The sequence below is a fragment of the Simochromis diagramma genome, unplaced genomic scaffold, assembly GCF_900408965.1.
Source record: "Simochromis diagramma unplaced genomic scaffold, fSimDia1.1 OVJJ01000293.1, whole genome shotgun sequence".
In the NCBI taxonomy this organism is placed as follows: Eukaryota; Metazoa; Chordata; class Actinopteri; order Cichliformes; family Cichlidae; genus Simochromis; species Simochromis diagramma.
This window is the reverse complement of record NW_024386801.1, coordinates 11,516,373-11,526,889: the sequence shown is the minus strand read 5'-3', so window position 1 is coordinate 11,526,889 and position 10,517 is coordinate 11,516,373. Positions and strand designations below refer to the sequence as shown.

The following is a 10,517-nucleotide window of genomic DNA, read 5'->3' as shown; positions in this document are numbered from 1 at the left end:
TATGTGTTGTTTACACTAAGTGTCAATTTTAACAATGTTTCCAATGTATTATTTATCATTTGTAACACAGATACTGATTTGTATGATTTTTACATAAAAAAAAAAAAAAAGAAATGAAATTTCTTCCTTAGGTGGATGTATAGTTTGACTTCATTTATGAATAAAGACATTTATTCTATGGATGTTGTGTTTGATTTATTTTTTATTTTTTCAATGATTTTTCATGATTTTTGAAAAAAAACAGTTCAAGCAAGCTCAGGGTCTCTATCATGATTCTTACAAAATCATTTACTTACAATGATACAAAATACACATTTAGTAGCCTACATTTTTCAAAATGTGTCCACAAACTAACACTTTTACTTGCATTTCATAGACAGTGCATAAAAAACCCATTAACATCTCTGTTAGGTCTTACACCGCAAAATCTACACTGTATTAGATAGTAGTCATCAGAGGCGGAGCCAGACATTTGAAACACCCGGGGCTTAGCCCAAAAGGGTAGTATGCATGTGGGATTTTTTATTTTTTATTTTTTTTTGGGGGGGGGGGGGTAGAAATGACTGAAAGATTAATTGGCTCTGTTTTGAGTTTTGTTCAAAAAAGAATGACTTCATATAGGGAAAAATATATATCACATGTGCAGGACACCTTAAACTAGTTTTTTAATTAAGCAGCAAGGCAGAACAAAGTCGGGGCTGTATCAAGACACAGGGACTAAACCCCAATTCAACCAGACCCAGAACTGATCCAGAATTAAAACAGGACTACAACAGTAACCAAGACAGAACCAGAATCAGAACTAAATGATAGTAGCACTAAAAATCATCATAGACCTGCACTACACTTATTTTTTAATTCTACCCAAGTCCACTATTTAGACTGAGAAAAGTTTATATAATTATTCAGCCTTGTTGTGCAAACAAGCCTGCATAACTTAATAAATATAGAATTTGAAAAATAACAAACCTAAAAAGAAACACTAGGTACGAGATACATGAGGACCTGTGATACGGTGATACTTTTGGTAAACAACCATTTGACTAACATGTGTGTCTCACCTGCTCTTATTCCATCTCTGTTCTGTCCTCGTTCTCCTCTCTCTCCCTCTTTGTGCTGACAATCAAGCCAAACACCAACATCATCAAATATACAGTTGAAACCAGATATTTACTCTTCAGATAAAAACACAAACACATGTTTTAATTGTAACATCAAATCAGACTAAATGTTTATTTTTTTTAGATTGATAAATATAAAAAACATATTTGTTAACTTTAAGAGTAAAGAGAGAAACTATCTGTATTCCTTAATTGTAAATGGCACCAAATTGTATTCAAAATTGAGCCACACTTATGGAGGTCCACAATTCTTTTCCTGGTGTTTTGGTTGACATCTCTTGATGTTCCCATGTCACAGAAACAGGCTCTGTGTTTTGCCTTATATGCATCCACAGCTGTGCCACCAGTTTACTCACATGGACTCTACTAACCTATCAGAAGCTTCTTCAGCTCAGAATGGAATCGTCTGGAGTTTCTTATTAATTAACAATAAACTTAGTGTACATGTACTGCTACATTTGATGAAAGTGATAAAAAACAGACAGCTCTGTCTCTCTTTATTCTGACATTTAACTAATTCAAAATATATTTCAATATTTATCTAAAACAAAAGTTTACTCTAAATTGATGTTGTACAGTAAAAATGTTTTATGTTTTCTTCCTAAAGTGTATGTAAATATCTGGTTACAAATGTGAATATCCTGCTGTGTACTGAAATCCCTCTTGTTTTGCATAGAAATATACTGAACAACATACAAAGCATAATATATAAAATAACAGTTTTTTCTTTGAAAGAAGCCTCTAATGTCCATTCTTATATTTCAGTACATAACTGAAACCGATTTAGTCGGGGAGGGTAAGAACTGAAAATATGAAATAAACACACGTAAGCTAAGACTCTCTAAAAACAATAGCATTTGTTCGGCTTTTCATTTCGCCATTTGTTGATTCACTTGAAGAGCAAGTAACGTAATATTGGTCAAGTGATCAGTTTGATATCAATCTTTCGTGATTCACCGTCATATTTACATTATTTGTACGGTACGAATGATTTGCTTTGGTACCTGCTCAAACTTAAGCTCTCCTTAGTATGGCTGGCTCCGTTTCTCCAACAGCGCACTCACAGGCAGCAGCTGCCCCGCCCCCTCGCTCAGTCGCTTAGTGCCTGAGCTCGGATCATACCAATATCAGGGGGGATTCACGCACAGTCGTAAATTCCCACAGTGTGCACTATGTGCTTCGAATATTGTGTGTACTTTTTGTTTTATACAGTTGTCAGCCAGGCATCTAACTATGAAAAAATTACACTCCAAAAGACCCCGGGCTTCTGACAAAACAACCCGGGCTTAAGCCCAGTAAGCCACCCCCACGCTCCGCCCCTGGTAGTCATGCATCTCCCCGTGTACTATGAAAATCAATTTAAAAGCTGCCATCATTTCTATAAGTGAGTATCAGGTTCTAGAAAATGCTTTATTGCTGCTGACATACCAGACACTTCACTGGTAACAATGCAGAGCACGTAGCTTTCTGAATGTTTCCTATAGATATCCAGGTCTATGCTCGTGAGATCCTTTCCCAAAAAGGTTAACAGTTCAGCAGAAAGAATTAGATGGAAACTGGGCAGATGATGATACGATCTTCCAACATAACACTGAGCACCAAGAAGATAAAGTAGAGGAGGAACATGGTGAAACCCAGCACCTTATTCATCTTCCATTTACAGGAAGCAATGGAGATGATGACAAAGAGGAGCATGAGGAAGAGCAGCACAATGGCACAAAAGAGCCCATTGCTGCTGACAGCCACTGGACCAAAACTATGGATGGCTGAGTACAGGAGCCAAGGGACTGGGAGACTTTTAAATAAAATGATAGTGAAAAAACATAAAGAAAAGGGAGAGAAAGGAATTATTAAAGTTTGTGTTAAGCAGCTTTAAAAACGAAATTGATGACGATCCAGCTATAGAGGCTCACCCCACAGTGATGTCAAAGATGTTACTGCCCACAGAGCTAGACACAGCCATGTCTCCCAGGCCTTTACGAGCCACAATCACACTGGTAATGAGGTCAGGGATGGAGGTCCCCGCAGCCAGGATAGTCAGGCCCATAATTTCCTCTGAGATGCCAATAGTCTCACCCACCTAGGAAGATGAACAAGATTTTTAGGTGCTCAGCTTTTAGTTTACACAGATCTTTTAAGCGATACTGTGTGTCAATGCACATCAACAGGAAACAAAGCAGAGTATTTGCATCTAAAGTAACTGACCTGATGGGCCCACCACACCATGAGGTACGAGAAGATAGCAATCCATAGAATAGAGCCCAGGAAGGTGACAACAAAGAATTTTCTGGATTTCTATAGGACAAAGTGAGTTATGGAAAAGCAAAATGCAGCATGATTTAAATTACCACAGCTGATATCAGAAATATTATGGTATCTCTCACCGGGTTGCGAACATCTGGGACGGTAAGCCACAGAGGGAAAACTATGGGCAACAGGAAGAGGTAGGTTGCTTGCTTTCGACGTGTATCGGGCCATTCTAAAGACAGAGGTTCATCGTCTTTTTCATCTTCTTCTTCGTCTTTATCCTCATCATCATCCTCATCTTCACTGGACTCGTCACTTTCATCATCGCTGTCCTCTTCGTCGCTCTCAGAGTCGTCTGACTCTCCTGACCCATCATCTTTTGCTGGTACATCTTCCTGAAGTAGGAAAGATACCGCAATTAAAAACATATGATAAAAAGAAACAAAAGTCAAACCATCCTAAGGAAGCAGGTGCCCACAAGTTGTATCATTGATCTGTGCATTGACTCTTACATAGACAGGAATCAAAGACTGACTTCTGGGCTTTTTGAAAGCCACCAGGACATGGTTGGAGAGTACCTTCTTGTCCTCTGGCTGCTCCTTCTTTTCTTCTTCTGCAGCTGGGGTTGGTTCTGGCTCTTTGCTCTGCTCAGTTTTTTCCCCACCATCTGTGAAAGGAATCCCAAAGAGTTTGCTTATTAACTGCGGGCCCTTATGCAGTTATCTGGAAGACTTTAATTTCATTTAAGACTTCAGGACTGATTACAGGAAGAACTGCAGTCAATGCATAAGCTGAATTCACTCACTGTCTTCTTAGCTATATACCTATATATTCCTTGAGTTCTCTGCATAGTTATATGCACTTGGTTTGTACATGCAATTTGACATGTCAAATATGTCAAATAAAAAAAAAACATAAAGCTAGCATTAACAAGTAAACAAGCTTCAGTGATTTAGCATCCTAACAGATGAGTTTTGTCTTGCTAACCACCTTGGCCAACGTGTGATGCAGAGAAATGTGAAAAAGTTGTTAATACTTCCTTACATTCACAAGGAAAGCTGTGATGACGGTGGAGAGGGCTGCTCTGACCATGTTGTTTTATTACTTTTTTGGCTAAAAGGTTATTTGGCAAATTCCTCCACCTCCTGTCATTCTCAGTTTGTTAGCAAGTAATATTTGGTAATATAGTAGATATTCAGTTATAAAAGTAATAATATTTTAAAATTCTTCAGTCAGGAAAGAGTGCCAAAAGCTGAAGACATCCATGTAAAGTGCAGACAGACAGCAAAAATGGTATGTTTTAATCTGTTCCAGTTTAACTAGTTAAACTGTTAAAAAGTGGAATAAGATGTTTGTGTGTGTATTCTGGAGGCTGGGGAATCTCTGCTTGCCTTTGTGTAAAAGTCACGCCACCGTCATACAGTATATATATATATATATATATTTTTTTTTTTTTTTAACTAGTGTGTACTAACTGTTTCCAAGGTATAAGCTAAAATATTACTACAATGGGGAAACAGTTGTTTTATTATGATAGTTGGCATATAGCGACATCTACTGATGTTGAACAAAAAACCTATTTTATTTTTTTTTAAGTCATTTTGCGCATGTCATTTTAATGCTTTGCAGACCAGCTATTGATAATGATACTAAGCAGGTGTCAGTCTCTAGTCAGTGAATGACGCTCACATCCTTCAATGTTACCTTCACTTTTGTCTTTGGCGTCTGATTTCTTTCTTGCCACGCTGTTCAGAGTTTCAGCTTTCTCCTTAAATTTCCCTACAAACACACAAAGTGGCAAAATAAAATTAGAATCACAGATGTCACACGGAGGGCCCTAAACACAGTACAAAGTGCTTTTAATTTAGATTCATTATGTGTATATTGCTGCTATATTAGTCATGAAACCCTAAAGAGAGCCTGATTGAAAATGTTGGTGGTTAAGATTTGTATCTGATTAACTTATTGCTCATCTTTTCATCAGACTGCACTTTAGATTGAGAACTACTATAAGTTAATTTAGTATTTAACTGATATTTAATTGTCATTTCCTGGAGTGGGAGGAGCTACTGACTATATGGTCAGCTACTTTCCAGAAGCATTGCATGTTAGGTCATAATGGTGAGTAGGCCACAATGGATGTACTACAGAATTGCTTTCTTAATAGTTTATTTTACTTTTTGGATAATCAGTGTTTAAGTTGGGGTTACTTGTTTTTCTTTTGTTTTATACTAAACTTCTTGCCTTAGTTTGATTGCAAATACGGCACACTAATAAATTGCTATGATGAAAAGGGGGGATAAACAAAGACTGGACTGTTCATCTGCGTCCACCACACAGCCATTCCTCACAATGAGGCTAAAATAATTATTAATATTACCAGTAGTACAGCAAAAACCACAGAAAGACAGCGTCAACAGTCAGTTTTTCAACTTCTCATATTTTGGACTAAATACACTCATCCCAAGGTACATAATAACAGAGTAGAGTATTTCTATTGATAGTGCTCCCCAGACATGAGAAAAGGTTTGATTGACTAAAAATTATTGCTTGACAGAATTACTTCTGTCACTGATGTTTCTTGGATGGATCTCAGGGTGTTTTCATGCCTGCTGTGTTTAGCCCATTTAAATCAAACTCTGGTTCATTTCCCCCCTTCATGCAGTATGTTTGTGCAGATGTGAACACAGTAACCACACCAAGAGCCTTTAGAGGAGGTGGTCTCGGTGCAAATGAACTCCTTGAAGTTTGTTTATAGTGTGAATGTGATCCGACAGTGATTCAAGCCATGGCTTGAATCACTGTCGGATCACATTCACACTAGGAGTTGAAGACTCCTAGTTGAAGACCACTAAACAATATCAGATCGAGCGTGAGAATATTCAGCCTGCTTCACCCAGATGTGTCTGGGGTGGGAATAACAACAGTAAAAACAGGAAGAAGGTGTTGTGTTCTGGACTATTTTTATTCGAAATTTATCTTCATTTCATAGCTAGTTGCTAGCTCGTACAGACCCTTGCACATCTATAGTACCTTTCCGCTTTCAGATTACAAAGCATTCATGGCTAAAGGGAATTTTCAGCTCAAACGTATAACATAGATAATCTTTGTAACCATTTTCTCAAATGTGAAATCTGGATAGGTCAGCCCATCATCACACTGTCAACCCAGCTTACATCTTCTAAATCATTGCATTTTAACTAATTTAAGAGAAAGAAAACCCCGTCATCATCAGTGTAGGGACTAACGTTATTAAGTAATGCGTTACAGTAACTACGGTATTATTGTGGTAACGAGCACGGTAACTAGTTATTATGCCAAAATCAGGAACGCATTAATCGTTACTGGGATTTAGACAGGGTCGTTAATCGTTACTTCATGTGGTGGCTATCGCAGCTTCCACAGATTCAGTAACATTAGCAAGTGGTGGAGGCCAGCAGGTGGATGAGGGAAAGGAGGAGCAGAGAACCGAGGCGGCCGCCGGTCCGAGTGTCAGGTGAACTGAACTTCAGGTAAGAAGTTATGACCTGCAGTCTATCTGGGTCAGATATAAACCAAGTTTAGGTGGAGTTTAAATGGTAAATGGCCTGTATTTGTATAGCGCTTTACTAGTCCCTAAGGACCCCAAAGCGCTTTACACAACCAGTCATCCACCCATTCACACACACATTCACACAATGGTGATGTCAAGCTACGTTGTAGCCACAGCCACCCTGGGGCGCACTGACAGAGGCGAGGCTGCCGGACACTGGCGCCACCGGGCCCTCTGACCACCACCAGTAGGCAACGGGTGAAGTGTCTTGCCCAAGGACACAACGACCGAGACTGACCAAGCTGGGGCTCGAACCGGCAACCTTCCGATTACAAGGCGAACTCCCAACTCTTGATGAACCAGTCCAGCCCTGTATGCAGCTCATCTGCAGTCTGGTGTTACCTACATCTTCCTATTTGGAAGGCCGAATTTCTGAGTTCTGCGTACAATCGAAAGCACCACGACTGCAGTTTTTTGTGTTGGATGTAAAAAGCGCACATGACGCTGTGACGTAGGCTAGAATCATGGCGGCGGTCAACGACGGTCCAGGTGTGGGATTTCTCTCGTGGAAATATGCACATTATTTTTTCCTTTCTATTGGTAGGTGGCACAGTGCACTTGTGGCAAGTAAGCAAGCTAGAAGACTGGCAATCTTGCTGGGTATCCAGTTATGGAAGCAACACATTAACAAGAGAATTCTGAGTAAAACCAAAGTTACTTTCCCTAGTAACTAGTTACTTTGAAAGTAACGATTAACTTGAAGTAACTGAGTTACTTTTGATAGAAGTAACTAGTAATGTAACTAAGTTACTAATTTAAAGTAACTTACCCAACACTGGTCATCATGCACTTACTGACTTTTTCTAGAGTGTATTGCAGCTATACCCTGGTGATATTCTTCCTGTTCTCCTACAGGCCTCTAAATGGATCCCTCTACAGACTGAGGTAGGTATTTATCTGCTTAGTATCAATCTGGACTTAGTGCTGCCTTCATGTGGGACACTTTGCTAATCCATTTTAGAATGAGAAGGACATAGTACTCAGACAGCTATTATAAAAGCACTTGGTACACAGTTATCAGTCATCAAACAGTATTCACAGCTATCAAATAGTACTCACCATTACCTATAGGGTCTAATGTATGAATCATGAGTTGGAAGATGGTGTTTCTCATTGTGCTGTTGTGTAAAGAAGCAGAACTCCCCCCTCGCTGAAGGGATGGCTTCAACTGGGGAAAGAGACGGCTGAGGTCATGATAACTAGTCACTGTACAGATAATAGCACTTCACTGTTAAACATGCAATAGTGGATATAGTGGCTGTTTTTTGTTTTTTTTTCTTAACTAGTGCAGGGAGCTAGCACTTGTCTTAATTATTTACAAAATAAGACTGTGAGTGTGAAGGGTATAAAGAATTTTTTTGTGACTTTCTTCTTGCAGTTTATTGGTTGGTGAATTGATTTTTACCTTTAAACGATTCTTGTCCTCTGGAGCAGGAGGGGCATTATCCTCACCGTTCCCATTAGTCTGTGTGCAACAATGTTTTGTTCAGTGATGATCATTCAGCGGCAGAGATAAAAACAAAGTTCATTCTGGTAGAATTTTATATTAGTGCTATAATTTAATGCATTACTAGTTCACTCATTGCACACGCTGCCTGACTTGATGATGTCAGATATAATTTTTTTTTTAATGCAGAGGATGACAGTATTTTTATTGTATCCATTATCCCCATAAAATAGTTATTAATGATTCTAAATGATATGAAATAGCATTTTCAGCAAAGAATAAAATGTTCTCTTTTTGGGAGTCCCGCCCTCAAAAACCCTGAGTATGAACAAACCCTTAAACCCTTTACTTGGTGTAAGTTAAGCCTCAGTCACACTGTTTAGGTTTGGACACGCTATACATGGATGCTAAAGGAGCTATAACTCTGGAAAGCATTCATTTGCTGCAGCTGATTAGCTTTGGGGTGTTTTTATAAAAAATTACATATATATCATGTGACGAAACTGCTTTCTAGTTGCTAATAATAATCCCTACAAAAACCTCTACTAGTTAAATATCTTAAAATCTGCTGATTTATGTCTCTCCAGCAGGAATGCATTAATACCTAGCTAGTATACCTAGCTCTTCAAAAGTTTCATTGGGTTGTTTTCTGTTACCAGTAGTTTATGGGTTTGGGTGAAAATGGAGAAAACTTTTCAATATAGATATCAAACAACAGACTTATTAGTTGTCTGACCGAGGACAAGAGCTTTGATGAATTCTTTAATAGGAGATCTTACCTTGTCAGGTTCCTCTACAGCAATAACTTTGACAATGCTCTTGTGTTTGTGGAGTTGGGTCTTGAATGCACGCTCTATTTGCACATTGAACTTCATGAAAATGACATAGACAGTGTAACAAGCCACCAGCATCATGCTCTCCCACCACATTATGACATTATCCAGGAAGAAGATAATTAGAAAGATGAGGCCAAGTATGTAGAATGACACATCTCTGAATAGAGGCCACCAGGTCAGATGGAGAATCTCCCGAGAAAACAAAGCACACATTCCAATCACAAACAAAATGTTGAAAACTGCTGAGCCCACAATTGTGCCAATACCCACGTTGCTGTGGGCAATGAAGACTCCTATCAAAGAGGTAAAAAGCTCAGGGGCAGAACCTCCGGCGGCCATGAAGGTGGCTCCAGCCACATCATCAGAGATTGCCAACTTGTTTGTGATTACCCCGAGAGCAGGAACAAAAAACTCATCACACACAATTGCAAGTGACACAAACATGTACATCATCCCAATAATGTGAAGGATCACCCAGCCACGTCTGCGATCTTCGATTGAAAAAATGTCCTCTGGGTAATCACCCTTCATATGTGGCGCTTCACCCGGAAAGGCTGGTGGGACGGTAGTTGTAGGAGGAGCTGGCGTGGGTGTCTCCGGAAGTTCAGGTGCCACATAGATGCAATGCACAAGAGTCCGATTTGTTGTTGGCAATAATGGCAATTCAGTAGTGGTAGATGTTGTGGATACTGAAGTTGTAGTTCCATTATGGACATCATACGTTGTGTTTCTTTGCTCAGTTTGCTCTAAATCATATGCTGTAGTTAGAACCTTTCCCAGATCTGCAATCTCCTCAACGCCCCTCTGCTGAACCTTCCCCACTATCGTGTGCAATTTGAGGCATTGCCAAAGGCTCGTACAGTCTAGTGCTGATGGTCAGCTGGTAGAGGGTACAGAGGAAAACCCCAGAGAGGAGAAAAAGAACTCGGCTCAGCTGCAGTCGCTTCCTTCTGGTACAATACATTTTTCTCCAGCAGCAGTGTTGCTTTTGGCTAGGTTGAAATAAGGTGCATAAATAAAATTTGGTGGAGTCCAGTTCTCTCCCCAGAAGACCATGGGGTGGCAGAATTCAAAACTCCAGCGATGTGACTCATTTCACATCTTCAAATCCATGGAATACCCAGTCTATAGTACAGTAAAGGAAAAACAGGGATAAAATTGCATTTGGAAAAGATATTAATAGTATACACGTATCTCAAGGCATTTGGACTATTCATAACTAAAATGTATCCATTATTATGTGTCATAGTATTATCATGGGGAAAACAATTATT

At 39.3% G+C, this 10,517-nt stretch overlaps 1 protein-coding gene across 1 annotated transcript; it reads right to left on the bottom strand.

The window, feature by feature from the left end:
* Positions 1-2,348: 2,348 nt before the first annotated feature.
* Positions 2,349-9,890, bottom strand: slc24a1 (solute carrier family 24 member 1). The gene is made up of 9 exons (XM_040025827.1): positions 9,187-9,890; positions 8,366-8,425; positions 8,026-8,128; positions 5,073-5,147; positions 3,947-4,035; positions 3,506-3,763; positions 3,327-3,416; positions 3,035-3,201; positions 2,349-2,916 (listed from the first exon to the last, which is right to left on the bottom strand). Exons 1-9 carry the CDS (start codon positions 9,772-9,774, stop codon positions 2,667-2,669), a joined length of 1,680 nt encoding a protein of 559 aa, XP_039881761.1. The 5' UTR covers positions 9,775-9,890; the 3' UTR covers positions 2,349-2,666.
* Between the last annotated feature and the right edge of the window lie 627 nt (positions 9,891-10,517).

Excerpts from the sequence above, each read along its gene's own strand:
- slc24a1 (XM_040025827.1), bottom strand. The coding sequence starts at position 9,774 with ATGAAGGGTGATTACCCAGAGGACATTTTTTCAATCGAAGATCGCAGA. Across the intron at positions 3,764-3,946 it reads AGCAGCCAGAGGACAAGAAG|GAAGATGTACCAGCAAAAGA; the intron begins GTACTCTCCAAC and ends TTCCTACTTCAG. Across the intron at positions 2,917-3,034 it reads ATCTTTGACATCACTGTGGG|TCTCCCAGTCCCTTGGCTCC; the intron begins GTGAGCCTCTAT and ends TTTATTTAAAAG.